At 40.0% G+C, this 27,568-nt stretch overlaps 3 protein-coding genes across 4 annotated transcripts in view; 2 read left to right on the top strand and 1 right to left on the bottom strand.

Annotated features, from left to right (window-relative positions):
- Positions 1–10,509: 10,509 nt before the first annotated feature.
- myf6 (myogenic factor 6) lies at positions 10,510–12,278 on the top strand. Its single transcript, XM_034863599.1, has 3 exons — positions 10,510–11,060; positions 11,502–11,586; positions 11,676–12,278. The coding sequence occupies exons 1-3, from the start codon at positions 10,566–10,568 to the stop codon at positions 11,771–11,773; spliced, it is 678 nt and encodes a 225-aa protein (XP_034719490.1). The 5' UTR covers positions 10,510–10,565; the 3' UTR covers positions 11,774–12,278.
- A 3,977-nt stretch (positions 12,279–16,255) lies between these two features.
- myf5 (myogenic factor 5) lies at positions 16,256–18,626 on the top strand. The gene is made up of 3 exons (XM_034863595.1): positions 16,256–16,888; positions 17,848–17,920; positions 18,119–18,626. The coding sequence occupies exons 1-3, from the start codon at positions 16,436–16,438 to the stop codon at positions 18,313–18,315; spliced, it is 723 nt and encodes a 240-aa protein (XP_034719486.1). The 5' UTR covers positions 16,256–16,435; the 3' UTR covers positions 18,316–18,626.
- Positions 18,627–23,145: 4,519 nt separating this feature from the next.
- The window catches only part of lin7a (lin-7 homolog A (C. elegans)), a 31,433-nt gene continuing 27,010 nt past the window's right edge, over positions 23,146–27,568 (bottom strand). For both annotated transcript variants that reach the window (XM_034863597.1, XM_034863598.1), the window contains exon 6: positions 23,146–25,136. In XM_034863597.1, coding sequence (XP_034719488.1) covers positions 25,112–25,136 — 25 coding nt within the window. In that variant the 3' untranslated portion in view covers positions 23,146–25,111. The remainder of the gene's footprint in view (positions 25,137–27,568) is intronic.

Genomic DNA, 27,568 nt, shown 5'->3' on the forward strand with positions numbered 1-27,568 from the left:
ACCACCACCACCACCACCGCCACAAATTCTGTTGTTGTTATTCAAGAGTCTAATTTTCATTGTAAGAAAATACGCTTTGTTCTATGCTCAGACACGTAAGGAAAAACTAATATTGGTAGATCATTGTCGTGAAAGTTGCCATGGCTACAGTCACACTTGCTGATGATTGGATTCATTTTGTGTTATCGCTGGCTACATCCCCAACTCCCAGAGGCAATGTGATAGAAATGATAGCGATGTTCCACCGTATCGTTTTTCAGTCTGCAACATCAAAGCGACGCTGCAACAACAAAAAAAGTCAGACTGCCTCAAAAAACACTCTTCTTTTGATTTGGATTAAACTTTCGTACTCTTTGTGCAATGAAAGTCACTTTTGAGAAGTGCCTGTCATAATGCTCACGCAGTGACACTTGCACTGAAACACAGAGGGCCATACCGAGGCCAACGAGGTCAACGTCTCACCTCACTGGCCAGACAAGAGGTCTCCTTTCTTCTGTTGCTGGGTCAAGGCCAGTGCCCCCTCTAAGTCCCCATCAGTGGCTCTGTCTGGCGGCAGATAGGGATACAATACCAAAGGCTAATCCATCACTCTCCTGAATGAGGACAGAATCAATCAGGATGGACCTTCAGATCACTCCAATCTAAATCACCATGTGCTGTCAGGTGATAAGCTGCAGAGGGCCTATTCTCAATGTGTGTTACAATGTGGACCTGTTGAAATAACGGACCAAAAGGCATGTGAACAGCTGGTAAAGTCTGCTCACTCTGTAGGCTTATTGGCCATTCTGCTTCTCTTCTCAATACTAAGCAAGGAGTTATTATTCTTTGAGTCCATTTGCAGGAACAGCCCTTTAAGCCAGTCCATCAATACCAGCCCATTTGCAAGGGGGCTATTGACATTGTCTGACCAGTGTGCAACACTCTCATCATGCCTCATAATGTAATGTTCTGAGGTCATAGAGAGTTAGCTAGCAAACGGGCAAGTCAGCGAGCTCTTTCCCTCGCTAATTGATGTAGCTCAGCCGCTCGGCCTTTGAACTGGATCCCTGCGTCGTCCACCAGAGAGAAGGCAGATGCCATCAGCGTTGCCTCCCTTTTCGCCTTTGAAACCCAAGCCCCCCGTCTAACCCGCAGCTCAGGGCACGAGTGAGAGGAGCCGTCTGTTAGCTTAGCTCCAGAGACAGTTACGCCCCGCTTTGTTTGACCACCGTTGAGTCTGGCCTGTGAGTATGAGAGAGCCAGGCCAAAAAGATTAGCTGTGTTTTTAGTGGGAGATGCTATCATACAGGCTGTAGTGACTGTGTTACTGGCTGCTCCTGAGACCTTGGTTGGGCCAAGGAGGGGAATCGTTGTTTGTGCAAGACCTGAACCTCAACTGGCACTCTTCCAGCCCTGTGCAGGAAGCCTCTAAGTAATTCTATGCCTATGTGCGTGTAGGCCTGGATTTGTGTTAATCCATATCATGAAAATAACACAACACAGCAACTCAACTGCAACAACATTTTCATATTTGTTGTTAACATAGTGTATGACATTTAAAACCGCCTTCTTGGAGTGTGTACATGCTTATTCAAATATTCTATGCATGGGACTCTGACAATCTGCAACATTCCCAACTCCTGCAAAGTGGTTTTCAGCTGTGGAATACATTTTCCTTCTCAGCCAAAACCCAAAATGTATTCTCAGCCCTGAAATGTTTTCCAAACTTAACTGAGGACTTTCCTCTGTACCAAGCTTATGGAACTGGCATTCCAGTTTGTGTTACTGTCATGTAATCTATTTTCTGCACATGAGTGTGGGTCAGCTGTTTGGTAAAGAAAGACAGGAAACCAGTAGATAGCTTGAGTGATGATATTGAGTTTGAACAACAGAAGCACAAGTTTTACAACTCATTAATGGCCATCTTAATTGCAAAGTAGTCTCTGGAAAGTATGTTGGGGTTAGCCCGTCTTGCTGAAGTAGCTGCTAATATTTGCATGTACTGGTGTGACATGTAAAGTTATTTCTGGATGGTAATGAAACTATTAAGCAGAGTAACAAGAGAAAAGGAATTTCTGCTCATAGTGACCACCTGTTGTAGTCCTTTATAGCCTTCCACAGGACATGGCTGCTAGTTGACGCCTTTCTTTTTGTAGTTCTCTGCATTGAATTGTTTCTCTGTCATTTATGAATGGCAGTTTGTTCTCAGGCTTTTCCAACACTTAGGTAGGGAAGCTCGATATAATCTTGGGAAAAACAACTCCAGTAACTGGCTTTTTCACAACAAGTATATATTTTTCAACTGCATTTAAAAAAACATGGAAACCTTGCACACTTAGTCCGAGCATTTTTATTGTTCTATTTATTGTGGAATTGACAATACAAGACAAAATTGAGTGGCCAGTGGCCAGGTTTGCATTCTATTAATAGCCAAAGCCTGCTGGCATCTTAATTGTTCAATGGATAGCACTAGCTCTAAACAGGGCTGATAAATGAATTACATAAGCAAGAAGCTTTTGTTTAGCTGTCTGAAGTATATTTACTACTGTCTAATCTTTTGTACATCTTTTGTTTTGCAATCAGTACCTACCATCCCCGATTCCGAGCAGTTCTGCAATCACCGGCCACAGTTTGTCTTTAAATTCTGCGTAGCTGTATTCTTTACTTTGCTTGCCGTGAAGTGCTATATAGGACACATATCAGAAGCCATTTTCGATGATGGCGGTTTTGTGGTAGCTGTGATTGGTCAAATAACTCTCTAAAGGCAGAAAATTACAACTTTTACAACAAAGGTTAAGGGAAAAAAAGAATAAAACTTTGCTTGGATAATTTATATAAATGTCATTTAGGGTGGCAGTTATTGTCAATTCATTATTCTACAAACAAAAAGTTTGTTTATTGTTAAAACGATACTAAAAAGAAGGCAAAAACCTAATGACAATCTGACCATATGTATGATATGATCATATCATATATACAGTAATTAGTGTTCCAACATCATTTCTAAAAATCCTTTAAAAACTTTATTAGGATATTAGCACTCTTTTCTACTCATTCACCAACCTCCCTTTGCAGTTTGTGGACTGGAGGCCCTGAAGGTTAAAGTATCATGATCCCAGGTGAGGCATTGTCATCGGGCCCATGACCAAAGTACTTAACCCTTTTTTGGCTAATTCATATCCCAGGTGTGGAGCTGGGTAATATACGGTGTGTCCGTCACGGTGATCAGTGTTTCCTCTAAAACAGCCCAATGAGTGTGCAGCCTGTCTGAGGCAGGAGGTCTACTTAATCTAGGGGTGGGTGGGGGGTAGGAGGTGTGTAATGAGGGGGGGGGAGCTTAGATAGAAGGGGGTCCTATGGTTCATGTTCATTATCAGTTCTGTTTGTGACCCCTATGTCAGCACTGGTCCTAACTGGATCCCCCTTCTTGCGAACATGATACAGGAATGGCGTTAGTTTTTTTTTTTTTTTAATTGTGTGGAAACCCGAGTTCTAGGAGCAAAGGAGAACAGAAATTTAAGTCCGAATTTAAGCAAAGAAGTGCAGTAGTAGTATAGGAAAACATAAAGTTCCAGCATTTAATAGCACCAGTTAATAATTACATTACTAGGGCTCAGTGGAACACTGACTTCTAGTCTATATCGACAACGATTTATTTAGGGATTTACTCTGGTGCTGCTGGACAATCCGCCTGATGTCCCTCATTTTGGCCAGATGTCCCTTACCTACCGCTTTGTGTTGGCATTCTAAGCTCTGGCCAATTTGAGGGCTGTGATTAACTGCTCCTCAGATCTCTGCAGAGTAAATTAATCCAGCAAATCTGAGATTTTATTACACTATTGAACAAGCACGTTCCACCAAAACAAGCTCCTTCCCGAGGCTATTTTGCAGATGCACAGTTTTCGCTTCTGGCACATGGCGTCGCCAAAGACGATTGTGATTGGTTAAAAGAATTGCCAATAAACCAGAGCCCATTTTTCTCCCATTCCGGAATGCAGTGTGGACTAGCCAGACCTTTCTCCGCAACGCTGTGCAAGAAGGTCTGGCAATGCAAGACTAACTCACTGCTGACTATCATGATATTATTAGTGTTATTTGGTCAATGTGATTAATTTACCAATGGGATACATTCCCACATCACTTCACCACCTTGGAGGAAAATGAGTACTAAATATGTCCTGCACATGATTTTTTAACACATGGATACCACATACTATTCATGGCTTGATCTTTGTCTTTTCCATTAAAATACCAAATGTGAAGTTTACTCTAGTTGTCAAACATAGATAAATAGTAGTAGTAGAAGAAATTAAATAGGAAAAGAGAAGAAGGAACTATTAAGTATTGAATAAATGTATATTCAACAAATTTCACCAAAACGAATGTTATCATTTCCTAACATACAGTATAACTAAAATACCACTTTTTTTCCAAAAGAAGGGACATGATCAATATATTAAGAATAAATTTGCAGCACACACTGTCATTATTTCTTCCTCACTTCTCCCCCAGCGCCTCATAAATTATTCACCTAAGAAAAAATGTTTGAATCTCAGAGTGCCACAGGAGGTGATACTGACTGTTCCTGCTGGGATCATGTCCTACTTCAAAGTTCAAAACACTAAGATGCTGCCAAGAAAGACTTTTGTCTTCTTCTTCTATTTCACTTATACATTTTTATGGGTCCAAACCCACCTGAAGCTTCCCAACGTTTTCTTTTATTTTTGGAGATAATTGCCTAGGTGCAATTTTGTTCATTCCCATTTGTAACACACCAAATATACATTTAAAGAATGTGGGGCTATAAAATCAATATAGCCTACATAAAAACATAAATCAACGATTTTTAAATTCCATTAAATTAATTTTGTAATACCCTTAAATCACTTTTGTACAATGGACAATTCCGCTCCCAACCTGTAAGGGGAACGAAGAGGAAAAGGGCTTTGCTACCTACAGTCCTACCTGTTTTCACCAGGGTTAACAACTCTGGGCTAGCCCACAAATTCATCAGTAGTGTTCACTGCATAGATCGATGAATGGTCTAATGGTAATTTAGCTAGCTAGCCTACCCGTGTCTTCTGCCTCAGTGTCCCGGGATGAGAGCTGACAACAGCCCCGGGGACACATGCATTTCACAGTTAACCCCCAGCCAGTTGGCAACCATCCACTATCATTACACCCCAGGCCCCAGGACACATCCACAGTCAGCCCCCAGCCAGCTAGCAACCATCCACTATCATTAGAGCCCAGGCCCCAGGACACATCCACAGTCAGCCCCCAGCCAGCTAGCAACCATCCACTATCATTAGAGCCCAGGCCCCGGGACACATCCACAGTCAGCCCCCAGCCAGCTAGCAACCATCCCAGTCAGCATTTAACTCCGTTGCTAAGGATGCTAACGGCAGTTTACTGAACCGTCGGGAAGCAGACCCAGGCACTGGAGTCAGAAGTGGGCACTCGTAACGTTACACCTCCGTTAGCATTACCGGTGCCCCCCTCTTTCGCTTTTAGCCATCTTTACAGTTAGCTAAATTAACCAGATAAAACAGAATAGTGCACCAAAAGGATTACTAGTAATTTAAAGATGTGGTAGCACTGGATCTGGACAGGAAGGATAACTCTGGGAGTTGGAAGGTGTGTGTCTCAATTTTACATACATGTGTGTGTGTGTGTGTGTGTTAATATTACCAGGCCTTAGCAGAAAGACTTTGTCTTCATGCTAAAATAAGCTAATGTTGTCAGCTTTAACCTCATATACAGCGCCTTTTATATTATTATTATTTTTTTTAAAGCTTTTGTTTGTTGTAAAACACTTTTGAGACAATTTGAGCCTTAAATGTGGTTGTTATATTTTGTTACCATTGGACAGAGCTGGGCTAGCTGTTTCCCCCAATTCCAGTTTCAATGCTAAGCTAAGCTAACCATCTCCATGACTGTAGCGCCATTTTATTAACACACCGATATGAGGGTGGTATTTATCTTCCAAATTAGGTGTATTTCTCAAAATGTCAAACAAATCTGTTTAATAAGGCTCCAAGCCAGAGTTTTGTTTTTTATTTACCACGGCAACACAACCAAATTAAGTAATATGTCACAGTGAATCTTTAAATAAGGTACCTGTGTCAGTTCATACATATACACATGGATGTCATCATACGTTTTCTGTATTTAGATTCAGCGTTCAGACAGCAAAGATGTCGACTCCAAGTCTCTTTGGATTCTAGACAACTTTGCGCTTTCTGCAGTCCATCCTGACTCCACCTCCTTGCCTGAGAGGCCAGATCCTCCTGTTTGAGTTTCTACCCAGGCTATCCCAGGCTATCCCATGATTCTTTCTGACAGCTGAAGCGTCAACCCCTTGACACTGACAGGAATTTATGGTCCGGTTCAGGATACACAGTAGCCCCAGGGTGAGAATACACGACTGGGGCACAGCAGGGGGACAACTCCATTAATCTAGAAAAACCGTGGGCTTCATCTCAGCTCAGTGATCAAGGCCAATTATTAACTAAAGTCAGGCTTAATTATAATAAATATTATATTCCTCAGCCCTAAGAGCAAGTGTTTATCAAATATATTTATCATCATGGTTCATTCTTCCTCGTTTGTCATTTTTCCTTTGCACCGTAACTATTTGTTTGCATGAAAATTAGAAAGCAGACTAGTTTTTATGGTAACTATGGGATGCAAAATCGATTTTTTCTGACAAAATGCACTCAGATACCAACAACTCCCACTCAAGAGAACCTAATGCACCACATTCACACCCACACACACTTCTTTTTCGTAATTTCTGCTACATGGCAAGCTCATGAAAGGCAAACCAAAAATAAAAGCAATATGTTTTTTTCCACATGTAACCGCCCCCGAGAATACCTCCCTTCTGGATGAAAAGATACCATTTGCAGTATTTGGTGAAATACACACAGCTTGAGTAGAGTGTTTACTATCACACCACTGAAAACAGGATTGGTACACGAATATATTACAATAATATATTCAGCATTTTTATAAGGTTTCTGTGTTCCTAAAAGTAAATAGTCATTCGTATTATATCCTGCTGCATTAGCAGTAAGGAAATACCCAAATATTGTGCATATAGCAAACATTAATTAGAGTCAAAATGTTAATTAGAATTTCTTTAATGTGAATATGTGTCATGTTGTCTTCATAGTTAATTTACATGACATAGTGCTAATTTCTGCATATAAGCAGTTTGTGATAAGTCACAATTTCTGCTTAAATTTTATCAAAAGAAAATTACAAGCAAAGACAGAAAGACAATGAGCCACCATTTAACACAGGAAACACAGGTGCAAGCAATAACATTAATTGTGCACCTGCATGACTGGGGAGTACAAAATGCCAGGCATTGACACCAGATACTAGGGTTTGCATCTGGATAGGTTTTTATGTTTCATGCTTTTAGTTGACCAAACAATCATAAAAATGTTAATGAGGCGTTGCCACAAGCTGACATTGTTGGTACACTTAAACAACAAGATCAGTATTTTGTTACTTTGCAGAAGTGTTCATAAAAAACTTGTCCTCTTTATACATTGTTAAGCTATTGGCTACAAATGTGTGCATGTTTATATAATTTCTACCTCCCTGCAATGGCAAATCAAGATGTCAGTAAAAACTGAATCTCAGAGATGGAAAATAAATTGTAGCTTTATCACAGCAGGCCTTGTGACTTGCACAGGTGGAACTAATAATGTTAATTGGAGTGTCTCACCATACCAGTGAGTCAGCATGTTCTCCTAAATGGAATGCCGCAATTGTTATTGATATCACTTGCACCTGCGTTTGGCCATTGTAGGCCTAAGCCAGACCAATATAACTTAGTTGTGTTTATATGTTTTCTTGTGAGACAGATAGGAGATTAGAATTAGCCAGAGGGGAAGAAATAAAGAGTATGGACATCACAAATGAAAAGTAACCCACAAAAGAATGCAAATCTTAAAATATCAAAATTGTGTGATTTAGATATGGTGCATTCATGCAATGTTGCCGGAACGTAAAGAACTCAAAAATTATCCTGTTAGAATAGAATACAATACGCATTATAGTCCCAGAGGGGAAATTTGTCTTGGACATGGTGCTATATGCTGTTGCTTCACAACATAAACAACGTAATGAAAAAAAAACAATCTGTTATTATCTCTTTAGGTCATTTACACATTATTACAAGATTGTTAGCCTCTTTTTTTCTATCCTTGCAGTCACACTAGATGCAGTAAAAGGGAATTAGCCTTTTTGTGTAATATGTGTGGTGATTTGTTCACACAGATACAAACAGGCAAACAGTGTATAGCTCCTTAATTTATTATGTAACTGTCAGCGATGGCAGCTCTGTAGCCTTTTTGCCACCAGTAATTATTGTTAAAGTAATTATGATTCTGAGCTACATCAATAGGTTTTCTCACTTGGCTGCCATTAACAATCTGTATAATATGATGTGAATGATTTGGAGATACCATGTTGACTGGTACTAGTATTTCGGACCCCCTGACAAATGATGAAAAGCCCCAGTGACTCCACAACAACGTAACAGAAGTTGGCCGTGAGGAAGGGGGAGGTACATCCATGGGTAAACGTAAAACCCCACTAGTACTGCAGCCCCTCACATTCCGGCCTGTGAAGTTATATCCTGAAGACCTTTCAGGTTGTAGCTAAAATGCCACGGGCTATATATCACCTCCTCACAGGCCTTTATCTTATTTATAAATCTGAGATGAATGAGCCACGTTTCTATTTATACCACTCATGCATGCGCTTTACAAAGTTGTTTTGACACTGCACATTCCAATCTATTTATGTTGGGATTTTCTTCAAGTTACAATCAGACATACCATTCCTTCAGCTAGAACAGGCACAACACATCTGAAGTGTGTATAGGATTATATTCTGTATGTGAAGTATGTTACAGTCTCAGTGAGACTGTTCAACAATTCTACCTTAGATAAGATGTTAGGCAATATGTTTTTGAACTGTTTTTGAACAAATCTTACAATTAAATTAATCAGGAAGACCTCTTGAATCAAGAGTCGAATCATTGTGGAAACAATCTATAAACATTGATTATCACCTTTTGATCTGATATGTCGAGCTTGTTAGCAAACGGTTACTTATTTTCACTTCCTGCAGACACAGCACAACATTAACATTCATTTGGAGTCTTGTTTGTGTCCACCTGATGATTGCAAGTTAAGTATTTACTCTCCTTCTAGATCTGTTTTACTCCGAGCTCCTGAGGGAAATATATGGCTTCTTGGCTACTAAATGCTGCCGGCATTCACCAGCTGGCAGCTAACTTTGTCTCTCTGTTTTTTCACTGAAAACAGCTGCTGGCTGATGAGAGCGGTGAGACTGAACCAAAACGGTAAGGTTGCCGTTAAATTAAAACTATGAACTGAATTTATAAGTGAGTCCTTTCACACACCAGGCTGTTCTACAATACAGTAGGTACAGTAAGGGAATTCAGTGTAATTTGAGACTGTCCTCCTCTGTCCTTTGTTCAAGCAGCAATTACAATTCATATCTACGTTTATACGGCCGTAGTAATTATAACGGGAGCAAAGCAAGAAGAGCACCAAATTCCATGTAAGGTGGCGGTGACCCATCACCGTAATTTTCGTAGGATATCATGCAAACTGCTGTGCATAAGTTCTTGTACAATATCATACAAACCCATTGATGAGAATATGTTGCACATTTGAACCATTGTTAATATGGAAATATTGATTATAGCTGTTTTAAATGTCACGTTCTCCAAAGGCATACTTTATTAAATGTATATAGATGTAAGTAATGCTTAGTTGTTAAAGAATGTATCATTGTGTTATAGATGAGTGAGAAGGCGTTAATAAAGACAACATTTGGGTAGACTGGTTGTTAAAATATTCCAAAGTCTGTTGCATATCCTCCTCCTGCGGCATAGAAAGTTTTGACGTTTATCTCCTATTCATCAGTAATTCTGTAGCTTCAGGAAATCTGAATCAAAATCCATTTGCTTACAACTTATTGGTAACTGAAAACCTACCTTTTTAACAAGCTAGAAACCCAAACAAAATAGGTTATGCTGCCGAAGGATATACATCACATCGTCATATCAGACACAGCAAAAAAGGTTGTTCTTTCACGTGGCACATTGCTGATCTTAGTACAGCCAAGTATTATAAATCCCTTATGGGGTGTTGCCTGTATGAATGTGGCACAAATAACTATGGATTAAGTTTACCGTGGTAACTTTGGAACAACACTATTGTCTTTCGGTGGCATCGCTGGGAAATATCTGTGTGCGGCCATTTTGTCCAGATGCAGAAATTTCAAGCACCTGTCATGAAATATGAGGTGACATTTCAATCGCTCCTGAAGGCCTTAATGTATATGCATTTCCTGCACAAAGTCAGTAGGTTGTAAAGAGCCATTGGAAAAAAAAGAGATGCTTGATGCAGTGTGACAGCCAAAGCGTTGGGTAGAGTTTCACATTCTATATATAAGCCTGGTGACTTGTGTCCCTGTTGCTCTGTTTAAATGCCACAGTCCCACTGTCAAAACAGAGAGAGGGGCGCAACAATATGATGGACCTTTTTGAGACCAACCCTTATCTTTTCAACGATTTGCGGTATTTGGAAGAAGGGGATCATGGACCACTACAGCACCTGGACATGTCCGGGGTGTCTCCTCTGTACAACGGCAATGACAGCCAGGATAATGTTCCGTCCGAGACCGGGGGGGAGAGCAGCGGGGAAGAGCACGTCCTTGCGCCCCCGGGTCTCCGGGCGCACTGCGACGGCCAGTGCCTCATGTGGGCCTGCAAGATCTGCAAGAGAAAGTCAGCGCCGACGGATAGACGCAAGGCCGCCACACTCCGGGAGAGGAGGAGGCTCAAGAAGATCAATGAGGCCTTCGACGTGCTGAAGAGGAAGACCGTGGCCAACCCCAACCAGAGGCTACCCAAGGTGGAGATATTACGCAGCGCCATTAGTTACATAGAGAGGTTACAGGATCTACTGCAGACACTGGACGAGCAGGAGAAAACGCAAAACGGATCATCCCACAAAGAACACCGTGTAAGATATCACTGGATGCCAATGAAATCCTCATAGTGTCCCCATGATATTCCTTACGAGTCTGTCTGTGTGCCTGTGGAGACTGTTCAGATATTTTTTTATAATGACATCATTTTATGGCTTTTTTCCAAGTTGTATTAGTAACATCCCTATAATATTCCTGCATGACATTAGGAGGTGTTTACTACATGTTTATATCTTGGTGTCAGTATGATATTCTTATAACAATTAAGGCTAACAGCATTATATTCAGTAAGGATGTCCCTAATGTTAAGTTGGCCATTTATATATTTGGATTTTATTTGGAGTTTTATCTCTGTCAAAAGAATATTATGCCTGTTTCCAGATTGTCCAATTTCATAAAATGTTCTTATGTCTATGTATAAGGTTTTAAAATGAACTGACAAAAAACATGTATGGGTAATTTGTGCATTGTTACAGGTAGAGCATCACTGGAAAAAGTCCTCGGAGACCTGGCCAACCTCTGCCGACCATTCCACTGCAGCAATAATAAACCAGAGAGAAGGTACATATGTCTAACTTCATTTATACATTCAACAGTAAAAATATAAATAAAACAAAACCATTGTATGTCAATGGCCTTTGCTTTTTCAGGAACCAGCGAGTCTTCTGCATCCTCCAGCCTCCGTCGTCTGTCCTCCATCGTTGACAGCATCACCAACAACGACAAAAACAACTTCTCCACAAACTGAAACATTAGCGAAGACCATTCATTATAGACAACAATTTTCAATTTTCCATTATTTATCCCTAAATTATTTCCACTATATTCAGCCATTCTGACTTCTGTTTGTTATGTAGTATTCATTTGTACAGCAGGAGCAACAAATTTGTACATATTTTATAATATTGTAATGTTTAGTTTGATTTATTTTATATTCAAAAGGAGATAAATTCCTTTAAGAAAGCTGATGATGTATTTAAATATTTGTACATAACTGACCAAGCCAATAAATTAAAGTTTTGCAATACTCTAAACCCCTATTTTCCTAGTTCTTCAAGGGCATGCTGGGAAGGAATGCATCCATGTATATGGTGTGATGGAGGAAATTAAGCATTCCACCACAAATAGAATCTTTAAGCTTCTTTACCATAGTAATGTTAAAATCAACAATGGTCATGAACAGTTTAAAATTTCTACTGGGCACAAATCATGGGTAAAACATTTTCTGCAAATAAAAGGTCACTCTACCCCTCGCTGTATCTCTGTGTTTTACACCAACACCGTTACCAGTTCAAGGTGTACCAGTTCCCCCCTGCGTTCACGGCAATTAGAAGTCCATAAAATCTGTTCAAACTGCGCTGAAATAGTTTGCTTCTCTTTGTTCCAACTGGCCTCCAGCAGGACTGATCCCACAACAGTAACTTGAGTCCCCTCCAAAACACAGCGTGCCTCTCCACTCCGATCATATGTTGGGGACGTGGAAACTTGGACAGCAGGATTGTGGGTGCAAAGCCCGCTGGGATAATGAAGTTATCTGAGCCATTAGGTCTTAATTCATCATCACTTGCTTCATCGTCACGTGATAGAGTGTTTACATGCGAGCTATAAAAATGCGTGACGAGACGTTAACGGCATGGAAATCCATTGAGTCTTGTTTGTCGTGTTTTGACATGAGAAGGGGGCGTTTGTTGATGATGTCGAGGTGTGCTGGTCTCCCTCAGATCTCTGTGGACGACACAAAGCCCTGGTTGACCTTTGGGGCTCTGCCTCATCTCTCAGGCCTGCAGACACACACACACACACACACACACACACACACACACACACACACACACACACACACACACACACACACACACACACATACATGTCCATGCATACTGTCACATGTGTGTCAGGTTTATTAGAAGGTCAAGACTACAATGAAACATCCCATAAGGGGAAAACAAAGCTATTTGAAAGAAACAGGGGAAGTGTGCAAACTGAGTTTTTTTGTGCCGAAAAAGTGTGTTGAGTGACTGGTTAAAGATGCTGAGATGCTCCACAGAAGGGTTTAGAATGTCCTATGTGCCCACAGCTGTGAAACCTTCGAATGACTGTATCTTGCATGTGATACTTGCATGTTTCCTGAGTACATTTTAAAGGGTTTCTTAATGTATTGTTCTTTCAAATGGAAATGTTTAAGGTCTTCTTTCACATGTATTGCCAGTTTGGGGCAATTTTTTGTTTTTTAGGCAATTAATAAAGGTATCTAATCTTTTCTATACTCATACTCTGCTACGTATAAGCAAGTTTTAGTCAAGTAAAATTCTACTTGATCAACTTCCAGTATCACCAATACTTATCTGAAGATATAAATTATAAATGAGGCCATTCTGTGTAACTACACATTTTATACTTTTCATACATTTAACTGTGTTACTTCTAGTGAAATTTTTAAACCAGGACTTACTTGTCATGTAGTATTATTTTTCTGTATTTGTATTGGTGCTTTTATTGTTAATAAGAGCTGAAAAACATACATTAATCCTGATATGGCCCTTTTTTAGAGAGCTACTCATATCTTTGACCAAATATTGTGTTTTCTGTAGACACCAGACAGAAACGTGATACCCCTAAACAGTAATGTGGTTTTAATGGGCTCCTGCCCACGCACTCTATCTGATAGCAGTGTTATTTCATCACATTTTGCAGCTCCATGGGTATCTGCTCATTTAACGTCTTTGGTAATGACTGCACTGACCTAAATTGTAGACCAAAGAAATGTTTGGTTCAACGTGGATATTTACTGTCTAAAATGTAAAATACTTTCTTGACATACTTGACATACACGTAAACCTGCAGTTGTATTTGCTGTAAAAACTCAATATCCAGCTGGGGTTTGAATCTTATTGTCTCATACAGTACAGTACACTTTATGTTCGCTCCATCAGACTCCACTCCCCACAAAGGAACAACACATTCTGAGAGCCCTGCCTTTCTCTTGTTTAACTTTACAGGCAATTCGGTGTTATTGATGACACCATATCATTCTAATTTGGCAGTGTTTTTTTAAAAGTCTAAGCCGATGAAAGGCGAGCAGTTATTGGGGGGGGGGGGGATGATAAGCCTGGAGGCTTTATTTTCCTTGAATATCCTGCGAAGAAAAGGATTCACTGCAGCAGGGCTGGCATGCACCTCTTTCTGCTCAGTGCCAAACAAATGCTGTTGCCACTCAAAATGCTTTTTTTTGTTTCACTTCTTCTTGTGGGGAAAGTAAAATGGACTTTATGTGTGGTGAAAGATAGCCTTAAACAAAATCCACTGAGCTTTGAAAAAGTATTTTTTTTTTAATTCAGTGTTATTTAGGCCTATTCACATTATTGATTTCCCCTTGCAAGAACTCTGAATAAATGTGTATTTTTAATGTAGTGACAGAGACATTCTTAAAACTCCAAATTCACAAACAGTATTTTGGCAGTTAAAATATATATATAATGTGATTAAATATGGGCTTTAATTTCACCTAAAGGAGCTTTAGAGAAGTATCTATTTTGCTGGAATGTTAGTGATAAATCGCCTCTCTGTCAAGGCTTTGTGTTGCACCAAACAAGCAGCAAATTAAGTCAAAGCATGAGGCAGTTTAGAAGAAATAAGGTTTTCAGACGTGATGGGTGATGGACATAAAAGATCACCTCCTGCCCTTCACTTAACTCTGTCTCTGACCCTTGAGATCAACAAAAAACCCAAACTCAGAAGAGTTCCCAAGAGACCAGCCGAGCGCACTGATCTCAGCACCGGCCCGCGCGCAATAACGGTGCCAATATAAGTATTAAACGCCATGTGCTGCGCCGATCTAACTCCAGCCTCAATTAGCAATCGCTTGATACCAGGTTTTCTCATTGTCGACCTTGTTCTCAGCCTTTGATCTCCTCAGCAGTTACAAGCGCAGGAGAGCCGATGTCTTCTTCAGCTGTGCCTAATCCAAACTCGGACGGCAATTCGGAGGCAGCGTGTATACTGGTGTTTTCTTAGGTGCGCACAGTTCCCAGAGAATGGGGCTCGCCAAACGTTTTGACACATTGTGAGAAATATCCGCATTGTATCCTTGTAAGCTGTCAACAACATAATTAGCTAAATTAGTCTGCAAGTCAGGCTCAAACTGCTAAAAAAGCCCCTTTCAGTCTGAAAGAGAGAGCAATTCCTCAAATAGAGAGTCAATTTAACTTCACTCCAGAGCAGTTTGCTGTGTCACCATCATTATTTTCCAGAAAAAGAGGAAACTAAACAGAATGGGGATAATCTAAAGAAAAGTACCTTTTTAATAACATTTCTTTAACCTATTGTGATGGTTTGATTTGCAATGTAAAACATTTAAAAATATCCAATACATTTGTATTATCTTTTCTGTTAAATAAAAGTAACTCTTAATAATCACGCGGAGATTGCTTATAACCCCTCAAACCTTCCTTTCACCACTTAATAAAACATAAATGAAACTCCTGCACCATAGTGGCCATCTGTTGAGGGCTGAATCATAGTACCTGAATTGTGTCAATAACTTTTAACGGTTAAAATTTGGTACTTGGAGGCAAAATGACGCAGGGAATTGTGCAGTGGTGTCAAATGTGTAATTACTGTTTTGATGAGCTTTGGCAAACAGGGATCCCCTCATTCACAGCACCTTCAGTGATGAGCTTAGGGTGTTTAGAAGGGGCTTACCACTGTCATGTGAATTTACAGGGCTTGAAATGTTACACCTTCCTCTGCAGCTGGGCTGCATCTGCAACGCTGTTGTCTCCGTGAAAATTGGCCTGCCTACTCTTACAAGTAGTCATCCTCTTTTTCTGCATAGTTTGACTAAACAAAACACTCTCTTTAAAATGCATGTCTCCATAGCAAAGTGTCACTTTCGTTGTCAGGCTTTGATATGATGACGCCTGTAGGCCGGTTACAGATAAATCAAGCAAAATTAAAGCTCTCGTGATTATTCAAAAAGGAGTCACGTTGTGATTACAACAGAAAATATTCACCCACAGTCCTGAAACATTCCCAAGAATTGTATTCATCATGGCATTGTAGGAGAAGGTCAGTTGGAAAGAGAGCGTGGTGATGAGTAGGAAAACACCAGTAAGTGCAGATGTGGGAAACTCTGCAGGGTACTGGGGGGTGAGAAGCAGCGCGTTGAGATGGGGCAGGGAGGGAGCTGAGCTAACCCCAGCCTGCCTTCTGGCTGGGCCAATGGGCCATGGTAATTAGATCTGGCCAATGTGGGCCCTGGGCTCTGGCCTGGGGGCATATAAGGGGGGCCTGGGGCAACAGACTCCTCATATCACTCAGAGGTCTTCTCTCCCTCACCCCACTCCTCTACCCTCCTTACTTCCTTTGTGCCCATCTCTACACCCATTCAGACCTCTTTTCTTCAGCAAATATGGACGTCTTCTCACCATCCCAGGTCTACTACGACAGAGCGTGTGCTTCATCTCCAGACAGCCTGGAGTTTGGCGCCGGCTTGGAGCTCGATGGCTCTGAGGAGGACGAGCATGTGAGGATCCCCGGAGCCCCCCACCAGCCAGGACACTGCCTCCAGTGGGCCTGCAAGGCCTGCAAGCGCAAGTCCAACTTTGTGGACCGCAGACGGGCCGCCACTATGCGCGAGCGCCGGCGGCTGAAGAAGGTCAACCACGCTTTCGAGGCTTTGAGGCGCTGCACCTCTGCCAACCCTAGCCAACGTCTGCCCAAGGTGGAGATCCTGCGCAATGCCATCCAGTACATTGAGAGCCTGCAAGATCTGCTGCGTGAGCAGGTGGAAAACTACTACGGCCTACCTGGAGAGAGCAGCTCTGAGCCCGGGAGCCCGCTGTCCAGCTGCTCGGATGGCATGGTAAGACCTCTCATCCACATGTTCAGCCTCTTCATGCAGACATCTGGTTCTGCAGAGTCTTGCTCCAGGTCTGAAACCAATGCAATGTCAGCAAAGGAAACAACTACACCTGCATGTGGGCCAGAACTTCATCTTTGAGAAACTTCACCTGAAAAGACCTTTATTGTTGAATCTCCAGAGTCTTTTGTTTAAGCCCTGTCATTTCTCATTACCACGTATGAATGGTATTTCATTTTAAAATAGAGCCTGCATTTTCAATTTAGAAACCTATTGTTCAAATAAGCTTGTTTTGCCCCAAGACCTTCTTTACGATGCTTCTCCATGCATGTCACACTCTCACACTCTCTCATTGTTCTTCACTACTAAAATCTACAATCTCTGCCCTCTGTGTGTGATGGGTGTAATTAAAGGTCAGGTTGAATTAGTTGTTCTCAACAACAGTCTGAAGGAGACAGTGTATCAGCTAATACAAAATAACTTATCATGCTGGCTAGAGTAATGGCTTTCCCACCACAGGACACTTTATAGCCCTAATAAACCGAGCTAAATCCACCTTACTGAAGTCTGGCAGGAAAAACCGGGCACTTTTCTGCATTCCATCCTGACTGCATGTTCTGCACCGCTGCCAGGATTTTCTGCAGATTTACTAGGAGAAAGTGTCATCTTGCACAAACTGGTGTTGCTTCCACTGATACAATCGATTCGGCACGCTCAGATCCAGGCAGGGGAAGGGGGTGCATATACTGCCACTTTGGCTTTAAGGTGGATGTGAAATAAAGAAGCCCATAACTTTGGAATTCAGGATTTATTAGCCTGTCCAGAATGTTGTGAAGGGCATTAGTTGTTTTTTTGCAATTTTTCCTGCCTTTTCCTTTCCCATACATACTTATGCACACATAAAACATAATTTTCTGTTTGCAAGACTTCAAGGGTAAAGTTTATTTCTGGTTTCCTTGCAGGCTGACAGCAACAGTCCAGTGTGGCACCATCTGAATGCAAACTACAGCAACAGTTATTTATATGCGAGGAACGGTAAGACCTTTTGAGAGCACCAGCAGCCTGATGTTATTATGATGTGCATTTGAGTCAGCATAGTGCATGAAAAACCCAACAACGTAATTTAACGTATATTTTATTTTGCCTCTGGGAGTCCAGAAGTACCAGGATTTAAGTATGTATTTTTTTGTGTTTTTTTTAATAAACACGTGTCCTCTGTCTTCCTCTTATCAGACAGTTTAGGCAACAAGGCAGCCGGAGCCTCCAGTCTGGAGTGTCTCTCCAGCATCGTGGACCGTCTGTCCTCGGTGGAGTCCAGCTGCGGGCCACCAGCTCTGAGAGACATGGCCACCTTCTCCCCCGGCAGCTCCGACTCGCAGCCCTGCACGCCAGAGAGCCCCGGATCCAGGCCCGTCTACCACGTCCTGTGAAGGAAACTTTGCTGTGACGTGGATATATTGCCATGGGCAGGCTCCCTGCTTTCACCATACACCAGCTGCATTTGCACCAAGAGATAAGAACTAGTGTTGTGCGAATCTGAAGGAGACTCAGCTGTATCTGAAGACCTGCGGCAAGCAGCTTTTATATTGTACATGAGATTGTAAATATGTAATGTAAATGCCCATTTTTTCTATACATGCTATTATACCCAATATGACATATTTAAGTATGACAGTTAATGTAATGATGCATTATTCCAACATGAAGTGGTATTTAAGCAGTTTTAATTATTTACTTTATATGTTGCCATTAAATCTTTCACCGTTTTGTATACAATTTTGAGCCATTTTGGATTTATTTCTTCTTCCTTTTCTGTTTCTTTGTGACCATGTGTTCAAATATAATCATCAAGTTAATGTAGGAGGTGTAATAAGCTAAAATGGTCAAGAAATATGATCACTTAGGGTTGTGTCGTTCACTCGTGAAGACACCATGAATATGAAACATCAAAAACGGATGACTGGCTGACGCCGTTGTCATTTTTACACATTTTGTTTAGTGTGTAGAGTGTTTAATAAAACAGAGTAACACAATATCCAAGGATGAGAGCAGCTGCCATCATAACTGATCATGACACTGATCAATCACAGTTTAATGGGTTTGCAACTGTTTAAAGATGCATCATCAGCTAAATAAATCTTTTAAGATACTGTACCAGGTTCTTGTGCTTTTGCATGCTAATAAACACAAGTCATAAAAGATGGCTTAATCAAAATAAAAGGGCAAGTTATTCATCACGTATCGCGCAGGGCTCAACCAGAACATTCTAGACTGTCTCCAGCTAACAAGGTGTGGAGATCACTTTGGAAACTGATAGAGGTCAACTGATACCATTAATCATTTGACAGGGCTATAATCACTCACGTAGCCTAGTGCGCGTGAGTCATTACAGCGGTGTAAAAGACATTTTATCCTTCTAAAATGTTTTTTTTTCCTGCATCATAGCAAGGTTTTAAACAACAGACGAGAAGCATGTTTACAATCAATGAAAATATTTCAGTTTACTAATTAAAAACACATTTGTCCTGCTTTTTTCACAGCTCTTTGTATATTTTATGTGCCTGGCAGTGTTTAGGGGGAGGCAGCACCGTGTTTACCTGTTTGTTCTCTCCTTCCAAATGTGAGACATCATTAACACCCTTGATTATACCATCAACACCAGAGTTGAGAACAAATAGCCTCTAATTGTGCTTGTGGGGGAGGGGGGGTTACATATGTGTCCTACCGCATCGTGTCTTCGACCATGCTGTGTTTGACTTCAGTTTATGTAGTCTGATGAGAGGCAATGCAATACTGTAAAAATCACAATACTTACACAGAAAGATCTATATTATATAACATATTTTGTGTTTATTATTCTAATGGGTGGCTATTGCTAGAAGGTATGGAGTTGTTGCCCCTCAATCACAAAGTGTCAAAGTGTCCCTGAGCAACACACTGAAGCCCAACATGCTCCCTGGATGCTGCATGTATAGCTGTGTACTGTTCCCACAGGATGGGTTAAAGACAGTAATTGATTTTCACCACATTGTACTGTCAATTATGTAACGAAGAACAATAACTTGTTATTCCTCGTCAACAGTGGTGAAAGTTACAATCAGATCCTTCAGTACAAGTGGAAATACCAGCATTCAAAATCCTGCATTCAAAAAATACAGAAGTGCTCTCCACAACCTGGATAAAGTATTAAAAGTGGAAGTACAATAATTTCCTCTAAAATGTGGGAGTAGAAGTATAAAGTGGCACAAAATGGAAACACTAACGTAAAGTACCTACAGAGGTGGGAGAAGTATTCCAACACAGAATAAAAGAACCAGCATAAAAACACTCCATTACAAGTAAGCACCCTAAATGTAAAATACACAACTACTGTTAGCAAAAGGTATTTAAATTAGTAAAAGAAATAGTACTCATTTTGCATAAAAAATGGCCCGTGTTGTACTATCATATGTTTTGATTTACATTGTGGAAGGAGTAGTTGATGACCATGCATGGCATGAAAACTTTCGTATGTTCAAAGATGGTCTTGTCACCTTAAGTGAAGAACATCGTCCTCACATCAAGGGTGAAACAACAAACATGAGAGCACCTCTTGGAGTCTTGAAAAAAGGTAGCTTGCATGTAGTATTATTTAAGCGGTTGTTGTGGCCGAACATGAAATCAGGGGAAATTAAAGTTAAACAGAGAGAGACTTTTATAAAATCTGACTTTCATTTTATATTATGTGAATTTTATTCTGGACAGAGCATGGATATTATTATTTTTTGTGATGAAAGGAAGGAGACATAATAAAAACACAACGGTAAGAGGGATGGACGCAACTTTCATATAATACATTCAGTACCCAAACACACACATTAGCACACATACACACAGACAATGTGATAAGGGACCAAACACATAAGCGGCTGTAGCAAGTAAGAAGGCTGTAGAAAAAGTCAACAGCATGGATGTCAAGGATTCAGCAATGCTGAGCCAAGTGCCCAAAGTCCCTCCTGGTGCTCCATTTATGCGAGCTGTAGAGAGTTCCAAATGTATGACATCCAAAACAAGTGTCCAAGTATGAATAGACACGCCATGAGGTGTTTTCCAACGGGTTGCAATCATTTTCTCAGCAGCTTCAAGTCTAGCAAATATAGCGCGTTTTTGCATTGTAGAGAGCTGAAGGGCTGACTGATAATTCAGAATCAAAACGTTGGCAATAAAAGGTTCAGTAACATTGATCAAGGTGGAGATTTTGGATGCAGAGCATGGATATTATTTTATTTTTAAAATGAACTTCTCGACAGCATGACTCAAATACCAGCATAGTCATAACTGTAGTACTCAGTGAGACCACAAGGATGAGGTGTTTCTTGCATTTCCTACATCAACACTACATTTTCATGTGTCCCATGTGTTTGGATTTTAATGTAATCAAAATGAATGCACAGGTTTTTACTTCAGGGAACTATATACAGTGCCTATTGTAATCCTAACATTACGACTCTTGAAGGTACTTTATATTTGAGGGGAAATACTGATCTTAAAATGAAAGTTTAACTGGGATCTTTGGAGAATTTAATCCGCCCTCTGGCAAAATCTGTCATGTGGGACAGCTGTCTAAGCAAGGATCTGCAAAGATATACAAAAGGAGGTGATATAATGTAGTTGCTTCTTTAGTTTATGGGATTTAGATCATTTAAACACTATAACACCCGTTTTCTTTCGCTCCTGTGATGTGATGTGATCCTCAGGAGGTGTTACATTCAGGCTCTTTGCTCCTGATTAACAGCCATGGACACGGGTGAGGGATCTGTCATCTGCATTAATGTCACATGCACTCTTGAGTATTTTCACTTCAGGCTTTGATCAGTTGTATATAAGTAGTTATTTGCTGGAGAATAGCTCCAACGGGGATTTCATTGCACATAACACCATGTACAAGATGTTGCCGGTGAAGCAACATCACTGCTTTGTACTTCCACTTTTCATCGTTTGAGTTTAATACCTTCCATTCACAAGAGTCTCTTGATCCGTAGCAGTTTCAGCTCTCTGTATTGAGTTAACAAAAGGTCATTGACTTTCTGTTCCAGGGCTAAAAACCTGCACGAGTCTTCAGAGGGGCATTTCAGTGCACACGGTTTAATCACCTCACCTTCAGCCGCTGCACTCATCACTGAGAAGCAATCAGAGAGTGTTGTATCGTTGTTATAAGAAATAAACAGTTTGTACTGTTTTACGGTATGATGCTGCATGCTACTATACTTTTGCCAATATTGTAATTATTCTAGGTACCTGACTGGGTATTGAACCGAGAGACACATAGCTATCATTGAAGAGTGAGTTGGCCTCAGTCATTTTTATATTATCATCCTAAGTAGAGCAAACATTCTAAAGTTAAATAATCCAGTATTTAAGACTCTAATGTTCAAGGTTCTAAGTATCGCCACATAGAGCTTAAACAGCTGATTTAACACATTTTTCCTATATGATCGGATAAAGGGATAGTTTGGTTATTGTTAAATGGGGTTGCATAAGGGAATTATCCATTGGTAGTGTATTACCTACATGTAGATTGGGGTCGGCACGCCCCCAATTGGGAGAAGCAGGAAAGAGCACCAACATGGAAGCTAACCATTGTACTGCTCTGGATAGGGTCAGCAGCTAAATGTGTTTTAGCCACCTAAAAAAAATTCCCTTCTAAAAAAAACATTCTTTTCTGTACAAGTGTACACTATATTTAAAATGTTTTCAACGTTTTACCTTGCAGTAAACCAGAGCCTTCAAGAAGAGAGACTTAAACTGATCTGTCTATTTTTTTTTAGTTGGGCCTTTTTTGAGGTGTCTAAAATACAGTTAACTCCTATAGTCATTACACAGCAGCACATTTCTTTTCCTCCGTGTCGGGATTTCAACTACTTCTACAACTACTCCATCTACTGTAGGTAATACGATGCCACTATGGAGAAGTACCTCATGCAAACCCATTAAAAAAATAAATAAAAAAGTATCCCTTTTTAGACTCCCTACTGCAACGTACGCTGAACTCTATGTTCCCACCCAAACCTTTTATAAATAAATAGTGTTTTGTCTCTTTGGGAGGGCTTGGATGTAGCAACATCCCTAATCAAACCATCTTTATTTTTGCAAATTTAAATTTTCATGTACTTTTTTGCAATTACTCAGAAGAGGACAAACGTGATTTCTGGTGTTCCCGGTCAGAGTTAACTACATGATAATAAGGTAGTATGGGGAATGAAGAAAGGGTCAATAAAGCATTCACTGTACACAAGCACATAGATTTATTTATACAAATATAGAATGTATAACAATTGCATATCAACAGTTTGTTGTCGCTTTTTTATCTTGACGGTAAGTACAGGACCATAAGCTTAAAAAATGTTCAGTCAATTAAGAAAGAGTACCTGTGATTTAAAGATACAAAAAGGGATCAGTTGTATGGAGATGCTTTGCTTGACGAGTGAGTGTCCTACAAAACCCAAGCCCAGAGGTGACCTAATACAACAGCTTTGCCATAATGTGACCTAAGTGCTATCAGGTTGTTTAGGAAATGGTAATGCGCGACACATTTATGCATTTAGAAGGATTTTTCTCTGCTGGACTTGTGCAATTAGATGTAATGTTATGAAAAGTGATCACTTTCTGTCAACAAATCCATAAACGAATAATCATAAAACATTCAACTTATCAACGTCATGACAGCTTTTCATTCGCTGTTTCATGGATAGAGAAAAAAAACTCTGTCACACAGTAATTGATGCGTTTTATGTTTTGGATTTAGTTAGGATAAATTGAAGGGAACAAAAAGAGGTAAAGCCCGCGCAGTTAAACAAACAAAGAAAAGAAAGCCACCTACAGAAAAATAGAAAAAGAAGAAAAATACAAGAGGATATCAAAGACACAAAGAAGTTATCCGGAGAAGTGTAGGGCAAAAGAAAAACACACAACAAGGAGCGCTTAGCACCAAAGACAATATAAAAGTAATAATCACTTTTATCAACATTTTCGTTACAGGTACAGAGAATAACAGAAAGAGAAACATTCCACTCAGTCTCATAATAACTTCTCAAAATGATTGTCAAAAGAGAAACCAGGATCTACATGAACTATGTGCTAATATTCAGCAGTTATACAAGGGATAAATAATAATCTGCACATCTTAGAAAGAAAATAATATATTTAAAAGGAAGAATAAAATGTATGATACATCTCTGATCTCATAAACTATGAAACAGACTGGACAACAATTGTAGCATTATTTTCTGTATTTAATTCCCACTCTGTTCGAATAAAAACTGGTGACATTCTGTTTGCCTGTCGAGAACAGGACAGTTAACATTTCTGAGGACTGATTTTAACTTTGGTAAAATCTCTTGGTAACATCTCGGTCTCATGGTATGTTTTCTAGATAAATCTCAGCTAGGAGTGGCTTACCAAGTCTGGTAATAATCACAGTTATTGCACAATAATTATTTATGCCACCTGTAAATCAATAATCTCTTTAAATGGCACAGAGGATATACTGGACACACAGACGTTGCCTTACAGTACATAAGACCCATTTTACTTTACAATGATTTACATGTGCACGTATCTCATAAACTCTGTATGTACGCATGTATCCGATTTTGTGTCAAAGGAGGAAAAAACTTAAGAACGTGTGTTATTGCTAAACCTACAAGATACAAAATCTTTCCTGCTACAATATATAAGGTAAAAAAGAGTTCACAAATTCCATTTTTCAGAACAAGACAAGTTTGACAAAAATGAAAAGAAACTGATGGTCATTCACACAGAGATACAAGCACCTGTTGAAAAATTAATAGAAACACCACTGTACAAATGATATCTATGGCAAAATGGCAAAGGTGCCACGGCGCAGTGGAAGTAGGTGAACAACCAAAAGTGGATGACTGTAAACAAACCAACAAACACAAGAAAGGGCGTTTCAGTTAGACTCACAACCGGGGACAACAACTTATAAAAGTGAATACAAAGTTAAAATGGACAACTGTCATTGCCTCCCTCATACTTGTTTTTCAAAGCACCAATTTTTAGGACAAACGGCTCTCTTTGTTTTTGCTCAGTAATCGGTGGTACACTGGAAGGGAGAGAGGAAGTAAAAGAGTCTTCTACTTATTGGTTTCCTCCACGATGGAGAGATTCCTTTGGGATCCTCAACAACAAACAGATGGTCTTTGAGATCCACCTTTTCGCTCTCCTTCACTTCTTCTTTTTTTGAAACAACCTGCAGTTCATTAAAAAAAGAGAGAAAAAAACTGAGAGCAGTGCCTTAGAGCTCGCTGATGGTTCAGACATAAAGGCTTGAGAGTTATCTTGACAACATTCTGCACAATGCATATTTATGTATTTATTGATTACTCTGTGTCACCTCCATACTGTGCAATATGTCACTTCCATTTATCTGCCCCATACTCATCTGTATACTTGTGTCAATTTAACTATTATAAATATAACTGTTATTCATTTTGTTTTTGTTTTCTTATAATAATTCTATATTGCCTGATGATTTTACAAAATACTTATACTGTAGATTCAAATACTGCTTGATACTGCATACCGACTTTAAAGCTTTAATTCCTCCAACTCCTGTGCTTTTGGTAAAACAAATCAGTTTTTAAAGGGATAATTTGGATCTTTTGAAATGGGGCTGCATGAGGTACTTATCCATAGACAGTTTATGACAGTCAGCACTCTCCCAGATTGGAGAAGCAGGCAGGAGTACTGACTCGGAAGCTAACCAATGTACTGCCGTGGACGAGTCAGCTACAAAAAGTATTTTCTTTACTAAATGTGACACAGTGTTACTTTAAACAAAAGTATGTGACTGTATTCATGTTTTTACAATACGTTTTAGAACTAAAGTTTTGTAAATTTTCATGCATTAATCTGCTAAACAGAAGATAAGTTTGTCAAGGCTTGTGTGTGGCAGTTCTGTTGTGTTGCTTGCAACACTAGAGTGCAGAAACAATGCTAGCTACTGTAGCGCAGGGCACTAACTGACTCTGTCATTGTATTACCCAGGCACAGAGAGCATCTATGCAGGAGAGACTTTGTGAATGCTTTGTTTTTCTACACATAGAGCTGGTGCCTTGGAATAAATAGCTGAAAAACAAAACCTGGGAACCACAATACAACACAATGCAGAGTTATACCCACTACACAGGCTCTAAATAAAAGTGGGGGGATGTGTTTTTTCCAACTACAGAAGTAAACTTTGGATAATGCAAGACAGAAAAAACTAATGTTGACTCAAAACTTGTTATGAAAATGTATGTAGGTCCTAGTTTATGTGGTATGGGTCACTAAATGCTGCCTATGTATGCAGGGTTTCCTGCAGCAATGCATAGTGGTGACGGGTCACCTTGCATGACATCCATCCATTAACAGTTAATACATTTTCATAAAATAATACATTTAACTCTCAGGTAAAAAAAAGAGGAGAGGCAGTATTTCTTTACATATATTTATCCTCTACTAATTATTGATTAGGAGATCGAACAGCTGTGTACTGTAGTCACCTGGGTTGGTAGACAGAGAGACAGTCAGAGAGACAGAGACAAAGGAATGCCAGGCAAACCAGTGGCTTATGTTGCATTCTTGTCTGCTTGTGCGTGTCACTTGGTCAGCAGCCTCTTGGCCGCCAAAGCAAATCTCTGCGGTCAGCATGCCAGCATTGATACTGTACAACATGATCCCTGCTCAGTTCCCTCTCTGTAGCTCTACCATAATACACTGTTACAAGCTCTCAAATACCTTCCCAAGCTGCACTGTGCCAAGTGCAAGACAAGAGATATGCTTGGGGGATTTGGAATCAAACAGGCTGCGACATAGGGATCCTGGACACATGCCCGCCTCATATACGTCAGGGAAACGCTTCAATAATTTGGGAAGCTTGGCCAGAACTAAGGATAGCATGATATGATTTAGCTAGCTTAATGGTCTGTTCAGTGTCAGAAAAGTTTCTTCTTGCTTTTAAGTTGAGCTATTTTCACACAGTAAGAGTCTGCTTTAGTTTGACTGGCAGTGCAGAACTTTGTTCTAAATTTGGACTATAAAAACATTGTTTAAAGCAGAGGTATGCAGACCCTCTATCCAGCTGTGGCTTCCAAATAACAGCATTTCAGGCTGTATTATCATCTTACCTGCATAAGCATGAGCCTCAGAAGTAATTGGTTTTACCTTGAATAATTTATAGCCTTTACAACAGAATCACTGGCAGAACATAGCAGAAACAGTAAAGTTTGCATGCACAGAGGATACCAGCTGCTAAGGTTGCTAAACATACCACTGAGGTTTTAGGCTTCGTGCTGGGATGTTAATGTTTACTACCTGCACATGAGCCAATGAAAGTAGTTGCAAGGCATAGCATGAATACAACGTAAAAGGAGAGTTGAGCATGCTTCTTTCGATCTTTGCTAAATGCTTGCAAAATGTTTTAATTTGGACTCTTTCAGAAAAAAACACTTTAGAAATTAAGTATAAAATAAACCTTACTGATGAAAAGTAAGCTTTCTGAGTGAATATAAAATATATGATAATTAATCCGCCTGTTTCACTTTGAAACTGGAACAGCTGGGAGTCCAAAGCTGTGCACAAGCTCATGAGGAAAATGATTAAAGATTATACTGCATGTGGATATCATTTGCATCCATATCT

This window comes from Etheostoma cragini, chromosome 23 (assembly GCF_013103735.1).
Source record: "Etheostoma cragini isolate CJK2018 chromosome 23, CSU_Ecrag_1.0, whole genome shotgun sequence".
Classification (NCBI taxonomy): Eukaryota; Metazoa; Chordata; class Actinopteri; order Perciformes; family Percidae; genus Etheostoma; species Etheostoma cragini.

Coding starts and splice junctions, on each gene's coding strand:
- myf6 (XM_034863599.1), top strand. CDS start 10,566: ATGATGGACCTTTTTGAGACCAACCCTTATCTTTTCAACGATTTGCGG. Junction 11,061..11,501: donor CATCCCACAAAGAACACCGT/GTAAGATATCAC, acceptor GCATTGTTACAG/GTAGAGCATCACTGGAAAAA. Junction 11,587..11,675: donor AATAATAAACCAGAGAGAAG/GTACATATGTCT, acceptor TTGCTTTTTCAG/GAACCAGCGAGTCTTCTGCA.
- myf5 (XM_034863595.1), top strand. CDS start 16,436: ATGGACGTCTTCTCACCATCCCAGGTCTACTACGACAGAGCGTGTGCT. Junction 16,889..17,847: donor CCAGCTGCTCGGATGGCATG/GTAAGACCTCTC, acceptor GTTTCCTTGCAG/GCTGACAGCAACAGTCCAGT. Junction 17,921..18,118: donor TTATTTATATGCGAGGAACG/GTAAGACCTTTT, acceptor TCCTCTTATCAG/ACAGTTTAGGCAACAAGGCA.